Source organism: Carassius auratus, chromosome 25, assembly GCF_003368295.1.
Source record: "Carassius auratus strain Wakin chromosome 25, ASM336829v1, whole genome shotgun sequence".
Lineage (NCBI taxonomy): Eukaryota > Metazoa > Chordata > Actinopteri > Cypriniformes > Cyprinidae > Carassius > Carassius auratus.
Window position 1 is genome coordinate 5585009 of NC_039267.1, and position 17385 is coordinate 5602393.

At 36.1% G+C, this 17385-nt stretch overlaps 3 protein-coding genes across 4 annotated transcripts in view; 1 reads left to right on the top strand and 2 right to left on the bottom strand.

The window, feature by feature from the left end:
- LOC113043082 (probable fructose-2,6-bisphosphatase TIGAR A) overlaps positions 1-4873 on the top strand; it is a 42453-nt gene extending 37580 nt beyond the window's left edge. Inside the window, exons 1-6 of one of the 2 annotated variants that reach the window (XM_026202222.1) lie at positions 1127-1655; positions 2253-2290; positions 2846-2967; positions 3555-3632; positions 3738-3848; positions 4207-4873. In XM_026202222.1, coding sequence (XP_026058007.1) covers positions 1624-1655; positions 2253-2290; positions 2846-2967; positions 3555-3632; positions 3738-3848; positions 4207-4587 — 762 coding nt within the window. In that variant the 5' untranslated portion in view covers positions 1127-1623 and the 3' untranslated portion in view covers positions 4588-4873. Of the gene's footprint in view, positions 1-1126; positions 1656-2252; positions 2291-2845; positions 2968-3554; positions 3633-3737; positions 3849-4206 lie in introns of those variants that run through there. The other variant, XM_026202221.1, reaches the window with a different exon arrangement.
- A 1134-nt stretch (positions 4874-6007) lies between these two features.
- LOC113043862 (uncharacterized) lies at positions 6008-7549 on the bottom strand. The gene is made up of 3 exons (XM_026203442.1): positions 7333-7549; positions 7142-7242; positions 6008-6964 (listed from the first exon to the last, which is right to left on the bottom strand). Exons 1-3 carry the CDS (start codon positions 7532-7534, stop codon positions 6542-6544), a joined length of 726 nt encoding a protein of 241 aa, XP_026059227.1. The 5' UTR covers positions 7535-7549; the 3' UTR covers positions 6008-6541.
- A 3729-nt stretch (positions 7550-11278) lies between these two features.
- On the bottom strand, positions 11279-16273 carry LOC113043084 (fibroblast growth factor 4B-like). The gene is made up of 3 exons (XM_026202223.1): positions 15125-16273; positions 14451-14554; positions 11279-11498 (listed from the first exon to the last, which is right to left on the bottom strand). Exons 1-3 carry the CDS (start codon positions 15459-15461, stop codon positions 11322-11324), a joined length of 618 nt encoding a protein of 205 aa, XP_026058008.1. The 5' UTR covers positions 15462-16273; the 3' UTR covers positions 11279-11321.
- Between the last annotated feature and the right edge of the window lie 1112 nt (positions 16274-17385).

The window sequence follows — 17385 nt, forward strand, 5'->3', positions numbered from 1 at the left end:
GATATGAAGCCGGACACGTTGTGGCTCCCGTAGTTTGCTGCAATTACGTCAGTCATGGCAGATCACGTGGCGATTGCTTACTTGATCGCGTTTAAATGTGTGTATAAGTGGTGTTTTGGAAAAAGAAAAAAAGAAAAAGAAAAAAAAAAGTGGTGTTTTGGAAGGGTGCCTTCCAAAACAAGATACCATATTGGATATATACTTTATCAGTATGACATGGGTGTTTCTGCTAATACAAAATGATAAAAAGTAACCCATAAAAAAATTCCCTGGTGGGTATGTGTTTTTTAAGAAGGTTTCAGCAACAAGATTCACAGTGCCCTCCTGCTGAGCTTTTTAACATTTTAAACATAACACCACTGATTTTCATATACAGAAAAGCACAATTCTGTTGGATTTATATTGCGATTTAGACCAACTATTTGAAAGCGAACAGAATGTTGTCAAGTTGTTAAGTTGAAGTTACAGCAAGTTGTTAGCAGTTTGCTAACCACATGCAGGTGAAGTATAAACACAGCTAAATAAACTAGAGAATATGAAGAAACCAAACAAATGGAGGAACATAATGTATTATGTATCATTTGTATAGGAGCATACATTTATGACCACAATAGATTGTAAGCTTTTTAGATTAACATTTTAGTTCTTAAAAATGCTCATTTGAATAGGTTATGCTGCTGAATACTGTAAAAGGTCTGTATAAAAAAGAAAGTCATGCAAAATAAACATACACAAACTTTATATTAACAATAAAGTAAATACAGTAAAACAATATTTAATAAATATGATTTATAAGATGAAGACGACATAAAAACGTATTGAACTGTTTTAAAAGTCCATATGAGAATTTCTAAAACTGAAGCGGACTCGCAATAAACTTGAAACGCACGTCATCGGTGTCATCAGTGAATCCAGCCAATCGTGGATCAGTTGTGTCGTCATCAGAACCTGTGCTCTTCAGAAACTGCGCTGGCTGAGTTCTCCGGCTACTCTCGAATCGCTCTCGCGGTACTTTGATGGCACACGTCACAGTCACGTGGCGTCAGCGCTGTATCAAGTCGGACAAAATTTCTAACCGGCATGCACTGCTTCAAGTCAGCCGACGATCGGTTTGCGCAAAACTGCATGAAGTCGAACAAGCCTTATGACTGATTCGTGAATGAATTGTTCTTTTGAGTCGGATCTTTTCAAGGAATCGGTTGAGCTGGAGCGTACAACCGGTGTGAATGATTTAAAGTATTTAGTAGATTTGGCATATGATAAATTAAATTACAGAAAGGACTCTTATAAATAAAGCGAACAAAAAGCCTAAATGTAGCCTTAGAGCTTAATGGGACTGAGTAGTGACTTGGGTTTTGACAAAAATAATGGCAGTTTTTGAACCGTTCAAAAGAACCGATTTGTGAAATTGAATCGAACCAGCCATGCGTAGATTGCGTACTAACTTCCGGCTAATCAAGTGACTTGCAGAGATAGCGCTGTCAGTGCTTTCACCCCAAAGTAGCAAATTAGGCGCCTATTTGAAAACGCAAGAGGAGGGACAGTTTGTGATTGACCCTGGGCGCAAAGCATGAACATCATATAACCTCCCGACGTTGTTAACAGGATCTCTATAGCTGCGCAATGCTCGCTTTTGGCTTAACGATAGTTCGACAGTAAGTAGCTTTTTTGTGGTTGTTGTTTGTTTTGTTTTATGAATGAGATTTGTTCTCATTCGTAGTTATTCTACATAGCCATCTGATAATCACTACATTATAGATACAGTAACGGTACAAAAAAAGATCTAAAATAATAGCTTTAATCATATAACATCAGTTTTAATTATAAAACAGATATTGACATTTAGTACAGTTTAAATATACTCATAGTTCTTAAGTTTAAAGTTTACTGGGCTCCTCATATCACATTACTCCTGTCTGTTGTAGCTTATGTTTAAAGGTCAGTACGAATCCGTCTTCCTGTGAAAGGTCAAAAGCAAATTTGATGTAACCTGTGGTCTACTTTATTAAACAAAACAAAAAATATGTTCTACCGTTACTGTCCATGTTTGAACGATAGGGGCAAAGTCTGCTGTCTTTATTACAAGATGTTGTGTAGAATCCCTTGTTTTGTTTTGTTTTTTGAACACATAAAAACATCAGTGTCTATTTACAATAGACCCATTACAATTACAATTGTAACTTTTGTATGTAAAAAGGTGTGTGCTGGTTACAAATGCAGTTTTTATTGATCATACCGTTTTGCTTTACCAGTGGTGAGACGCAGTGCAACAAAGATGGCCTTTTACAAGGTATTTTGTTTTCTTTTTCAAGGAAAAAAAACTCATTATCTGTTATCCCCTAACTATCAGTGCCCCTTCCTTCATAGTGAAGTGACATTCAGCCAGGTATGGTGACCCATACTCAGAATTTGTGCTCTGCATTTAATCCATCCGAAATGCACACACACAGAGCAGTGAACACACACACACACACACTGTGAGCACACACCCGGAGCAGTGGGCAGCCATTTTTATGCTGCGGCGCCCGGGGAGCAGTTGGGGGTTCGATGCCTTGCTCAAGGGCACCTAAGTCGTGGTATTGAAGGTGGAGAGAATTGTACATGCACTCCCTCCACCCTCAATTCCGTCCGGCCCGAGACTAGAACCCACAACCCTTCGATTGGGAGTCCAACCCTCTAACCATTAGGCCACGACTTCCCAACCTTCCCAACCTTCCCAACCATTAGTGCCCCTTCCTTCATTCCATTACACTATTAATAACAAGCATTAATTATTGTCCTTTTTACTGTATCTCAGCAAATGCTCTTCTAATTTCAAACTAAATCTATCATTTCTTTGCTTTAGGTCAGAAAATAGACTCTCCACTTTCTGAAATTGGGATACAGCAGTCTGAGGCTGCTGGTCAGTACCTCAGGGATGTAAAATTCACAAATGTGTTTGTCAGTGACATGAAACGTGCCAAGCAGGTAAGCAGAAACATACTTGCAGAAGTCATACAGTCTGGCCACAGGTAGAGGGAGATGTTTCTCCAGAAATCTGACCAAATAACCCAAATCAAATCCAGGTCAAATGAGTTGTTAATGCATGCTTCCTTGTATTGGATTCGGTAATCATTAAAGTGAGTAGTTTTGAGTATTAATAAGTATATTTAATGTGATACAGAAATTGTTAATAATACTCATATCTGGAGTCAGACAATTTCTGCCATAAGATATTGTGGTTGCACTTTATTTTACAGTACGTGTACTAACTTGTACTTATAGTGTACTTACAGTGTATTTATCTAAGAAAGTTCTTGTAATACAAGGTAACTACATGGGGTAGGTTTAGGGGAAGGTTCAGGGTAAGTACCTAGTTATTACATAGTTATTGTAATTACTATAATAAGTGCATAGTATATACATGAGGAACAGGACTGTAAAATAAAGTGCTACCGATATTGTTATAAGGTTGCACTTGCCCCTCTTATGACAAAGACTACTTTCTTTGTGTGTATTTGTTGACGCTTTTATTATTTGCCTAATCACGTCTTTAATTATCATTGAATTAACAGACCGCAGAGATCATTGCGAGGAACAACAGAACCTGTCCTGATATAGAGCTAGTAGCAGATCCATCACTTAAAGAGAGAGTAAGTACACACTACCGCTTGATTAAATAAGAAAAATGTCAGCTCAAAGTCTGTCCATTCTGAGCAACTTTTCATATGCATCTCAAACCTATTTCTTTTCTCCAGAGTTTTGGTATAGCTGAGGGAGGACGAGTTATAGAAATGAAAAACATGGCTAAAGCAGCCGGACAGCCTCTGCCAGAGTTCACTCCGCCTGAGGGAGAGACCATGGAGCAGGTAAAATCTTTTTTTTTGGGGGGGGGGGGGGGGGGGGGGGGGGGGGGGGGGTGAAAGAAACTAAATGGCAAAACTTGCTGCATCCAATTATGAAAAATGCTGCAATGCAACAAAGTGCATTCAGATTCAATCATTGTATCACGTCCTTTCTACTGAGTTACCTTAGTTGTAGATATATCAGATGTATCCTTCACTGTCTGTGATATCCAACTATCCTGTGTCATGACACTTGGTAGAATTGTTCTTTGACAATACTAAAGCTGACATGTATTTCCTGGCTGGAATATTTCATAGCATTTTTTAATAATGCTATTTTAATATATTTTTACAGTATAAAGAAAGCCTTTTTTGTTTTCAGGTAAAAGTGCGAATCAAGGGTTTTCTCAAGACTATGTTCCACCGAATAGCTAATGAACATCAAGACAAAATACAAGATGGTGGAACATCCCTAGCAGATGAAACTGACAGGGCTCAAGCAGGACTTCCAGATGATGGAGTCTTGAATGTGCCTGTCCATGCCCTGGTGGTTGGCCATGGGGCTTATATGAGCATAGCTATGAAGTATTTCTTTGAGGACCTGAAGTGCCCCATGCCCCATGGTTTAGACCCTTCTCAAAGGTATTCCATCTGCCCCAACACCGGAATGTGCCGATTTCTTATCACTTTGAAATGTAATAATGTAGACCCTGCACTTTCAGATGTGAAATGTGTGTTCATTAACAGAAGAGATCACAACTGAACAGAGATGACATCACTGAATTTAATGATGAACTGCCTTTAACTATCATTTTGCGTTATTGACACACTGTTTTCCTAATGAATGTTGTTCAGTTGCTTTGACGCAATGTATTTTGTTTAAAGCGCTATATAAATAAAGGTTACTTGACTTGACATCAAGGCTTAGATTTAGATTAAGAACAACAGTTTTAACATTTATAAGGTAAAACGTAAGAAATCAACAAAATGTTTACATGGTACGCCAAAAAAAAAAGAAGTCCTACTGTATTCAATCACTTTAACCAAAATACAGAATTTTGTGATAGACAAAACTTGTCAACTTTTTAAAAGACAATATTTGAAACAAATATCTGAAGGGTTTCAGTTATAGATATATATAACTTATCAGTCCTATATTATATTATTTTGTATTTGTCTTTACCATTTAGACACTGACAGTATTAAATATTGGCTCTTAAAACTATTTAATATTCTGTAAGGGAGTGTTTGTGTAAGTTATTGATTTCATTTTGAATGCTATGAAAGTATACATTTTAATTAAATAAATATATTCTCCATCCATGTTCTTGTATTTTTCCCCCTCGTTGGAATTGCTGCTGTCTCTCTAATATTATGCAATGTTTCCTTACAAAGTCATTTAGGTTCACTTTTGTTTTCATCTTTGAATCATGACTATTACAACCTGCCCTAAATTAATGTTGAACCTAAAAATGGATATTTAAAAACAGAATATTTTGTGTATGCATCTGTGCCTCATATTTGGATAATAGTTGCAGAGTGTCCTGACATGTACTTCAACAGGACAGAACAGTCGATATTGAAGATATTCAGCTGCTCTGGTCTCATTTTAAGGTGTTTGTTGAGAGAATTGATTTATTTCTGCAAACTCATGTACCCAGATTGCATCTTTGAACAATCTGTTGATGAAAGAAAAGATATATTTGGTTACAAACACTGTTTGTCTCTTCCAAAATTACATAATCACTAAAAACAAACATCAAAAAATCCACTTGGTTTCATTCCAATGCAAATAGCAACAGAGTTAAATAGATTAAATAGACTGTCAGTATCTTTATCTTGCTGTTTGCTGTCAAAGTACTTGATTCTAATCATCATCACACATTAATGTGAAAAATCTGATTTCAGAAAATAGACATTAAATCACAACAACAATTTAATCATATAATACATCCGTGATGGTTTTTATATACTGTGCTGAGAAACTTCGGAGAGCTTAAATTTATCAGATTTAATGGGAAACTCATTAAGAAGGATGGGAAACTAAGAAAAAATATTTAAAATCCTTTATTGTTTGAATGCATTCATTATATATATATATTTTTTTTCTAAAATTCATATGTGTATTTCATTATGCATTATACATCATTTCACACAGCATAAATACAGGCAATTACTCTCCTAAGAATTCTTGAAAGGAATAGCTATTAAAAGCAAACAAAAAAAAAATTGCATTTGATACATTTTTGAGGTAATATTTTAATTAAAGAAAATAATATAAAAAATAATAAATAAAAATACATCAGTACTTTAAAAAAATAATTTAGTAGAGGTGGCCAGCACCATCTACTTAGTATTTCATGATATTACCTTCATCATTCGACTGTAAACATTCATTGCAAGGTTGTTTAAATTTTAACTGACTTGAAAAGGTGAAAGGACTGACAAACAGTGACCTAAACTAGCCTCAACACCAGCTGAGGTCCTGAGGCCCAGGATTGCATCATATGCAATTCTTGTGAAAAAACCATTTGGTTTCTTAACGTTACATTATGAGTTTTTTATATTTTTGGGTCGGTGTATTGGTTTTAGGAATCCCCGGCCCCCTCCCCCCCAAAAATGTCCTCCTGGGTGTTCTACAGATGGTTTTCTTTGGTGCAAGGCTTATTTGGTGCAATCGTTAATTAACTTTTATCTTTAGAAGGTCAGTAATTTGTTCAGAATGGATCAGATGGTGCAACTTGCTTGTGGTTCTTCTGTTTTTGTAAGTTTGGACTGACAGGGCTCTTGGAGAGCAGTACGTGTAGAGGGTCATCATAGGAAGTGATGGTTTCTTTAGAAACATTACGGCTGCGCTTGTGCTCATGCTCTTGATTTGGTCTTTGATAATTAGCAGTCCTTGATCTGGGATTCTCAGATCCCAAGGGATCAGATGGGTCAATATACTGGCTTCTTCTCAGTCTGCGATCTGTTTTATGGTTGTTTGACTGCAGAGAATGATGTAATTCTGCACTATACGCCTCGGTGTGGCTTTTACCTCCAACTAGCTTGATCAATGCATCACCACTCCATGGACACGAAGCATGATGGGAATTCTTTCTGTGAACTATTTTAAAGCAGTCCTTGTTAATGCCATCAACCTGAGGATAATAAAGTGTTTTGTTAAAGCTTTTTTTAATTATTAAATCCTTTTAGCTATAATAATTATATATTAATCCATTATAGTAATTTGAATCGCTAAAGTCTTTAAACATAAAATCATATATTGTTGATTAGAAACAAAAACAAGAAATGAAAGTTTACTTCAGTTTACTCACTGAAATATATGTGTTTTTTGTTGCATCCAAGCACACCATATTATTTGTTTTAATATGAAGTGGTAAGAAGCAGTCCTTGCTTTTCTTCATTAAATCAGCTTCTTTATGAATTAAAAGAGCACCAGTTATGTTATTAAAATAGTCAAAATGTGTAGAAATGCCTGTTTATGTATAAAGAAAAAACAACTTACCTTTGGTCTCATGATAGATGGCTTTCCTCAGTCTTTTACTAAATTTCATCATCAGGAAATATCCATATGTACGAATCATGGTCTCCATATTGCTCAGATTTTCTCTTGTTAAATCTGTTTGCATTTTTTCTTTTTGTATAGGATGACAAGTTATTAGTGCAGAGGTGAGAGCAGCCAGACAGAGAAGAGGGACTGTGTGCATGATCAGACTGATTCAGGCAAGAGCTCAGGATACACTGGGCAATTCACTGCTAGTTTATATAATTGGGGGAAATTAGTTCAACGGTCATGTTTGCAGACCAAGAACTTTAAAGTTGATCAGATTGGCAGTTGTAACCAGAGGTCGGGTTCACCAGCTTTAAATAAAAGTTAACCTAGTTTTGAAGGGACAAATTCTGAAGTTACAACTTGTGCTACTTGATATTTTGCACCAGTAGCGTCATTTTTATTTCTCACCTCTTCAATGCTTTCTTTTGTGCATACGTGTTTATCTTTATTTTATAGAAAAATATAACCCATATTATGCTATTCACACAATCTGAAATGGCTGTATATCTAATGTACGTTGTCATTCATTCATTCATTCATGCTGTTTTTAATTAATTTATTTCCATTTTGACCAATATCTGCTTTTTTAGCTGATATATCTTATATTTAAGATATTTTATATTTTTAGGTAAATGCTACAGTCTTACAAGATAAAAATATGACATATTTATTTATTTGGTTGGCTATTTGTGGGTCTAATTATTTAAAGGTATGTGAAATAAAATGTAAAAGATACAGAATGGTAATTTTAGGCAAAAACTTATGCATTTCTGATTTTGACCACATGAGGGGGCGCTAACCCAACTAATTCTATCCATATTTTTAAACCTCCTACTAAATATTTCAGACCTGTTTAAATAAAAAAACAAACATTTTAATTATGATTAAAGTATAATACAAAAACACAGAGGCTAAAAAACAACCTTTTATTTTCATTTCAGTAATACAGTTGGCTGTTGTGCACAGCACATACGTATAAAAATAAAAGGAAACATTTTCTTAATATACTAGAATTCTTACTCATTTTTTCTTCTTTTTTTCAGAGAACAATACGATTGGCAAAAAGCTTGTTGTCTCCAACAAATCTTACAATCATTTCAACAAATTGGAACTAAGGCAGAAGGTGAGGTATATGTTAGAAAATAGGAGGGGAATTTGGAGGGGGCGTCTGCCCCTCAGTGCAGGAATACAAAACTGAGAAAACACAAAGGCTGCATACGTACAAGGACACCCAAACATGCACCACCCCTTACAATCATCTCACAAGCCACAAATGGGGCCATTTCAAAGCTGGAGACAAAGTACAGTACAAAGAAACCGGTGGAACTTACATGAGAAATAGCTGTTTCTGTATAAGCACTTAGTTTAGAGGGCTTAACTTCTAGATGCACATTTCTGTATCATTTTGCATTAAAAACCATGCAAAATTCTATTCATTTCATCTAAGTTCAAAGAGATCAGAAATGTGATAGAGGACAGGGTACAGTGGAGATACATATCAATAAATTAACATCAGTCATCACATACATAAAAAGCAGACATTTTGACAGTTTCATTGAAGCAATCACATTGCATGCCATATTTGGGATAGAAAGAATTTTAAATCCATATCCGTCAGTACTAATATATAGTTCATATTTTCAACATAGCACAGCTAAAAATCAATCTTTATTCCCAGAACCAAAAAAAATGACCACAGTTTTAATTTTTCTTTGACAGTTCACCCAAAAATTAAAATTCTGTCATTATTTATTCACCCTCATGTCGTTCTAAGCCTGTGTAACTTCTGTTCTTAAGTGCCCAAATAATGAGTCAATGAGGTCCAAAACATTCTTCTAAATACCTTCTTTTACTTTCCACAGAAGACAAAATGTCATGCAGGTTTGGATCAAGATAAGGGTGAGTAATCCATTTTGTTTGGGTGAAATATACCTTTGAGAAAAAAAGTCACAAACACACTCCATGAGCATATTGTATATAATCTAAATATCCGTGTACCTGGCTCAAACATCCCAGCCATAACTGTTATAAAAATAACATCCTTCTCCTTCGTATCATTAAGATGTCTCAAAATGTCAAGTAGAAGCAGTGATGCAAGAGAAATCAAGGTCAGTATGTTCTTAGTCCTGCAGTGATTATCAAACCTTTCATTCTTTCCTGCACATTGCAGCTACGTCAGAAATGCAACACGTGTTCGAACACAACGTGTTTTGCACTTGTTTTAAGGGTATAGTATCAAAGAAAAACAAATCTTGATTGTTGCAGTGTGAGCAGCAACCACAAGTAAAGAGAAGATGGAAAATGAGAGCCTCAGACTTTAACTGAATATGCTAATAATAAATTAGTTATTATTTGAATTTAAAGGAGCCTTTATTTCCTTTAAAGAAGTTTAAAGAAGTTTACCCCAAAAATTAAAATTTACTTGAAATGTACTCACCCTCAGAACATCCAAGATGTAGATGAGTTTGTTTCTTTATTGGAACAGATTTGGAGAAATTTCTAATTATATTACTTGCTCACTAATAGATCCTCTGCAGTGAATGGGTGCCGTCAGAATAAGAGTCCAAACATCTGATCAGTTTTGTGGTCATCACAATAATCTACAAGTTATCCACACAGATTATTTTGATTTCTTTTAAAGCTGTTTGGACTCAATCTGACGGCACCCATTCACTGCAGAGGATCCATTGGTGAACAAGTAGCCTAAAGTAATGCTAAATTTCTCCACATTTTTTTTTTTTTTTTATTTACATTTTTGGGTGAACTATTCCTGTAATTGTATATTTTAAAATGGTGGGGCAAGGGAAGGGGAATATGTCCAAATATCAGAGTTCAATTCAATTTCAAGTGCGACTTAAAGCAAATTCTCTAGACAAAGTCAATTGACTTGGGAACTTAAGAGTGTGCACAGGTGCTCGGGTCTATGCTTGTATTCAAACATAAAGTAATGCGCAAATGATGTTATCTCGAACAGATTAAGACGGTTGTATAGGTTTTTACATTCCAAAGACTTTCTGAGGAGGAGTTCAAGTATGCAGTCAACATGTTAGTGAATAAACCCTCACTGACTGTAGAGGTAAAACATAGACACCAATGACTAATATAAATACATATGATTAAAAAAGGACATAATCACACGCTATATTAAATCTGATCAATCAAATCAGCGGTTTTCTTATCACTAAGCAATAGCTATGCTATCATATAATCGTGCCACATAATTCAAGGTTAATGCATTTCACAAGCTTGATAAGTATTCATTCAAATGGAAGCACCCAAACCTTTCAGGACTAGCCGTCCACAGACTTTCAGTCAAATTCTGAACTTACTTGAGGTGTAAAATAGCCCTCTCTGAGTTAACTCCCAATAAGGATGCATGCAATCGGTTTTTAATGACGACTATTTGGTTATTAATCTAAATATGGAACAAAAACCTCTTTCTTGCATGCATAAAAGGAGGCAAAATAGCAGAGGCTAAGGCACCACCTAATCATGAAAATAAGTGCTTTCAAAAATGGTGGAACAGATGAAGATCAGAGTAAACTGATATTTCTTTTACCCTCCATAACTTTTTTTCAATGCGGACGTGGCTCTTTGAGGTAATAAAAAGTATCCATTTCACTGTAAAAGCTAAGGATGTTAGTCCAATGCCGGGTAAGGTTTACACCAGTTATGGCAAGCACCCATAAAAAGTGAGAGCAAAAAAAGCTCCTCGACTCTCATAATATTCATAATAGAAATCATAAGCAGCAAAGAATGGCATGTACACAAAGTTCAGACACAAAGTAAGCTACCGAAATATACATATATTATTATTATTTCAACGAGAATAAATACTGTAAGTGTTATTTTAGTTCATTGCAGTTCACCTCTTAGCATGTTCGGGTTACCTACGAGAAACATCCAGCATGTGCAAATCATTGTGTTATTGCCAGGTTTGCTCATAAACGTGGGAGGAAATGTGTGACAGTCATTGCTGGGGAAGCCTTGTAGCCTCGCTTCAAGCGGCCGTGTTTGCTGAGGGCGATATAAAAGCCCTTGTAAATGGAAGACTCATATGCGTTGTAATTGTTGGGCAGCAGTGTCTCCTTGAACTTGCACTCGTCACGGAAGGCCCTCTAAAAATGGGATGCATTAGATAGTTAGATGATATTACTCCTCCCATCCTTCTTGTAAGCCACATACACTACTTCTTCATCACATACTCTCAATATACACCCCTTTCTAATTTAAATGCAGGAAAACTCCCAACACTATAGTTGATCTGACACCAGTAATGATCTAACTGAGAAAAGTTTTAAAAACCAAAGTTAATTCTATATTCCTCAGTGTGAATAATGTTTTTTCAACATCTTTCAGAATCATCACATAATATGCATGTGGATTGAATGTTAGATTCGTTTTCAAGGCCCATGCCGCTTCTAATGGAGATGCCAATCAGCTGAATATCTGAAAAGCCAAACTTATCAGTCCATCAGTTTTATCTCCAATTTCTGTTGCGTAAAAATGACTTTGGCTGCTTAACTGATCTCTGACTGTGCCAACAGCATCTCTTTTAAGCAACTTTAATTAACAGATTTTATCAATACATCAGATTTATCGCTTGCGCAGAAATGTGGAACTGTTAATAACATGCACATAGTCTGTATGCTAAACAAAGCTCTGAGTTCACAATTAATTTATGTGTTTAAAAAAAAGTAGAAGCTGCTGCCACTGACAATGATTGACTATCACAAACAATTGACAATGAAGGAACCTGGAGAAAGAATTTAGTTAGATGGTTTGTTCTACACTCTTAAAAATAAAGGTTCAAAGTGATGCCATAGAAGAACTATTTTTGGCTACCCAAAGATCCTTTCAGTGAACAGTTCTTAAAAATATTTTTTTCTAAGTGTAAAGAACCTTTTGTGGAATGGACAGGTTCCACAGAACTATCAGTGTATGTCGCTGTTACTCATGCTGAGATCTGACATCTAAGTAATCCAAGTGCAAAGAAGATCAAATTTCTCAAGCCATGCACAACATCACAGCTCATAAGAGCCAATTGTTATTAAGAATGAAGGACAAGTCAATGTACTGAATGTATTATCAAGTAAAGCTAAAGAATCAAGACATTTCCAAAGAGAATGACATATTCCAGACTATGGTGCTTATATTTGTGTGAACTTCAAAATAAACCAAAGGCAGCTTAAAAAAAATATGCATTTGGGTCAATGACTTGACTTTATTTTTATTTTTTTTAGTGCATTAAAATGTATTTTATTTCAGCTTGATTAAAAAGATTACACCATCTTGCCGAATGGTTCTACTTCCATTTTCAGAGGAAAACGTTTCAGGCCGGTACGATTAAAATTATGATTTTTGAATAATGGTTTCTAAAGTGTTTTCAACACATATTTCTCATCAGTTATACACATTATGCTAGCTAACTCCAATTTCACTTATCATTTCACTGTTGGCTATTATTTGTTCAGTTTTCAAGGTTATGAACATTCCAATCCTGGTCTCATAGCACCAGCCAAATACAGTTAAAACAGAAACCAAACTGTGCCAAATGGCCTAGATCAGCATAGAACGGCACAGTTTCGCAACGAGAACCATTCGGCCCAATGTTGATAATTTGAAATTTTGTGAGTCAAAAATGTCTGATGTTGATGTGACCTTTAAGACAAGCCACATTTTGTTCAGGTTCAAATGAAGTAAGAAAATGTCTTGATATTTATGATGTTTGTTGAAAACTGTTTTTGATTGTATAAGCCACATTCACATTCAAATTACATAGGCCTTTATCTTAATGGTTACACCACTTGACAGTTTAGAGCCATTAAATAAAGAAACATACAAAACTTGCTTTACGAAACCATCTTAAGACATACAAAGACTAGCCTACATTCTAAGCCTTGCCATTACACTTGGAATTTTTATAATCTAAGACCAGTTATACAACAGTTTGTTCTGGTTCTCAAATCTGTTTGGGTGAGAACCGTGAAATATTGAACTGGTATCACCACAGGAATGCCCTTTCACTGTTTCTATCACTTCGCTTGCGATTTTGGGTGAATCTGATGGGCAGTCTTTGGTTTCATGAATCTATTATTTGTTCCAGAGAAAATAGTTTCGGCTGAAGGCAAAATCTCATCACGTTATATTTTACGTAACTTTAATGCTGTGTATAAGAGGAGGGCTTTTATGATGGCTGTTGTTGTTTATTTTTCAATAAATAATACCGTATTTTATATATACTGTATATAGTATTTAGTATTGGGAAACTGTGTGTGGTCGTGATGGTGATTTTTGTGATGCTGTTCCACAATTAGATGGAGACAAGTAATTTTTTACGATACAGCATTTAAGACTTTCATAATGAAAGAGATTGAAATGGAAGTTATTTTTTACTTTTAATAACAGCTTGTAAGACACAGTTAACAAATGCACTGATCAGCTCTGTCATCAGAAATCACCCTTAACAGTTGAAAGATAGTACGACAAAGATATCGCTTTCCTCAGCGGACATTCAAACTAAGGTTTTATTGTGAATATGAGATTGAGCTGAAAAATGAATGCTGTATCAGGTGCAGGTAATCACACTCGCTCAGTCCATCTCTAACTCACAATAGTCTACATAATACAGTGAGCTTTTAAGTAATGCAATATGTTTTAATTAAACATCTCAGCGTTCCTTCGTTACTAGTTCTAAAGTGACGTTTTCGAATTAGGCTCAGCCATTAAACTGTCAAACTGTGATTTGAATCCGTGGCGGAAGGAAGTAGTTCCACTAAAAAGGGTTTTTAAAGACACTGTGTTGTTATTTTTCTTATATATTTACACTCATGCTGTCGAACTGTTTTATAAACGCAATAACACTCTCGTACTCGAGTGATACTGGCTCAGTATCAGTGGCTGTGATTGCCTTTTCGGCACTCAGTCACTGATATAGAGCTGTTATCGCTCAAGTACTCGAATGATATTGCTATTATGAATCCTTATTTGTCACTGACCTATTTGACACTGCAAGACTGAAGTGGGGTGTTCTGCACAATACAATGAAATCAAACGAAAGGCATACCTACCGTTCCATATAACCTTCCGTGGCTGCTCATTGCGACAAACAGCTTGCTTCTCACGCCGTATAGACTAACCACTCCTCGCTCTACCGCTGAGATTTCTATGAGACCTGATTGAACAGAACATCAGTTACATACACGACAATGTGGCACACAACAGCTCATTCACTCAATCTGCAGAATGCGTTCTGCACCATTGGGTGGATCCAGGAGATGCACAGAGCCTTTGTTCTGCATTTTCTCTCATGCTGGCTCATTTCTTTTACTGTGACATGGAAAAAAGCCCTGCAGTTCTGGCATGTACAACAAGCAGATGGACGTTGTGTAAAATTAGTTGCCGTCTAAATCCGTCCAAGCATTCGTGTCATGTTTGAGCCTTGGGAAATTTGACAGTGATTGACACTAGGGTTTATTTTAATAGATATGTCATTGCTTTAGGACACATGTGAAAATATGAATAATAATAATAATAAAACAAATTTTAAAATACATATTTAATGTAGCATTATTATATATATATATATATATATATATATATATATATATATATATATATATATATATATATATATATATATATATATATATATACTAAAATAAAATAAAAATGAGCTATTCATTCAGTCATCATCCATCCCTGGTATAACGCGTCATGCATGACATTTCTGGATGCAACTCACTGTACTGGTTCTCATTATGGACACCGTTTATCCTTCCGTCTGGCAGGACCTGCAGGTGAAACCCGATGCCCACATTGCAGTACAGCCTCCGCACTCTCTTAATGCCCAGCAAATAGTCATTCTCCCAGTTCAGGTCCGATTTCTCCACCGAGATCCCCAAAACGGAGCGGGAAAAGAGCCTCTCCCACCTTTTCTCCAGTGGAGTTGCATTAGTCCTGTTCGAGATGGGGTAGGAGGACACGATCCCAAGCAGAAAGCCCAGCAGAACAACCGCAGTCCACGTCCAGCGCCCGCTGCTCTCGCACATACTGATGAGGAACCTTTGCGCAGTGGCCATCCGGTTTACCCTCGGGGCACGTGGTCAAAATTAAAGCCCCTAAAAATACCACTCTTGTTTTTCTTCTTTCGGCATGGTGGCAAGGGCTTATTTTTGGAAGGCAGGTCGGGGCTGCGAGCGTGTAACGCAATAAGCCCCTCGGTAGATGAGAAGAGCAGAGCGGCAGAGCTTGAGCTGGTGGCGGTGGCGGTTATGATGATTACCATGTTTCACCTCTCTGGACGGGGAGCACCACACACTCACCAAAATTCGAGCTCACCTTGCCTGGGAGATCTTCTGTATGACATCACTCACCTTCAGGATGACATCACGCTGACCTCGCCGCCGGGGGTCAGTTTGAACGCCAAAACCCAATCGCTGTCAATCCACGCGAGCGGCCCCGGGGACAGTGAGCGCGAGAGAACATGGGGCGTGATGATGATGGGCTTCGTTGGCAGCTCCCAAATTGGACCAGCGGTCATATGCCCCACGGGCCGCTTCCTTATTTAGAGGGAAGGTGTAAAAACAGGCCAGTTGTCACCGCGGAGCCACGTCAATCTTGCAAAACACTTCCTCGCGCTGTTTGCTCAGGAAGCTTTCACTAAGTTATATTTTGAATGTGCCCCCTTGATTTATTAATCTGCGTAAAAACGCATATTTTGACGTCCGAGGGCGAGCTGAACTCCATTAATCGCCCATGTTGCCTGATAGATAGATAGATAGATAGATAGATAGATAGATAGATAGATAGATAGATAGATAGATAGATAGATAGATAGATAGATAGATAGATAGATAGATAGATAGTCTTTTATACCTGACAGGTACATAAAAATTGAAGACCCTATGTGTCCAACAGGTGGCGCTGTCTCATTATGTTGATCTCAAGCGCATCAAATACTCAAGAGTCACCACGTTAAGAGTTAGTGTTATTTTCCACATTTTTGTATATTATTTATTACTATTATTATGTTTAGTTATCCATAATGATATTTGAGACTGGCATATCACAACTCGCCACTTCTCGAATCTAATTAACCTAAATCAGTCAAAATGTTAAATTATGTTAATATTAGTTTTTCATTTAAACCTACAGGGGAAAAAAAGTTTCTGCAATGTTAATATTGTTTAAACACTTGAATGCCAATCAGAAATACAATATAATAGAAATTAGAAATACAATATAATATACTAAAAGGCAAATACAGTGGTTATAAGACCAGACTCCTAGTAACTGGTATCTTTATATTTGTTTTTTAAAGATGTTTAATTATCTCTGAATGGAGACAAATAATAATTTCTCTGAATTCAGGGCCGAAAGTAATGAATAAACTATCATTAAAACTGAGTCAGACATAATCCCAATGGATGCCAGATAAAGCGCAATGCAGATTGTTTTTTTACATGCAAAATCCTGACCCATTTTTCTACGGCATTAATTGTCCAAACACTTCAGAAGCCTATAATTCAAGGAACAAAAGAGAACACTGAGTAGTTGTGTGTTGCATCATCATGTCACATGGATTCACTTCATAACATGACACTGCACTAATTTACAGCTTCAAAATTATTTTGTTTGATGCCACTTCTTTAGTTGAAAGGTTTTATCCTCAGTTGACATAAAATAATTAACCAATTGTCATTTAAATATTCAGGAATAGATTATAAAAAAATGACCTTGTGTTCTTTTTCTCTAATATAGCTTAATAAATATTTAATTCAATGGAACTAAAGATTTATGATGTAGAAGAATATATATATTTGGGAGAAGGAGAAGAAATTTCTAAGAAAAGTTAAACTTAACATGAAATAGTGTTACACTATATTTCACTTATGTGACTATTCAATAAGAAAAAAAAACTGTCCATTGGAAATCTATAGAAAACTGAAAAATATTTATATATGCCACTGTTGCAGGGGACAAACAGACACAACAAAATCAAAA

Excerpts from the sequence above, each read along its gene's own strand:
- LOC113043862 (XM_026203442.1), bottom strand. The coding sequence starts at position 7,534 with ATGCACACAGTCCCTCTTCTCTGTCTGGCTGCTCTCACCTCTGCACTA. Across the intron at positions 7,243-7,332 it reads CATCTATCATGAGACCAAAG|AAGCTGATTTAATGAAGAAA; the intron begins GTAAGTTGTTTT and ends TAATTCATAAAG. Across the intron at positions 6,965-7,141 it reads CAAAAAACACATATATTTCA|GTTGATGGCATTAACAAGGA; the intron begins GTGAGTAAACTG and ends TATTATCCTCAG.
- LOC113043084 (XM_026202223.1), bottom strand. The coding sequence starts at position 15,461 with ATGGCCACTGCGCAAAGGTTCCTCATCAGTATGTGCGAGAGCAGCGGG. Across the intron at positions 14,555-15,124 it reads CCATAATGAGAACCAGTACA|GTCTCATAGAAATCTCAGCG; the intron begins GTGAGTTGCATC and ends CTGTTCAATCAG. Across the intron at positions 11,499-14,450 it reads ACGGAAGGTTATATGGAACG|AGGGCCTTCCGTGACGAGTG; the intron begins GTAGGTATGCCT and ends TCCCATTTTTAG.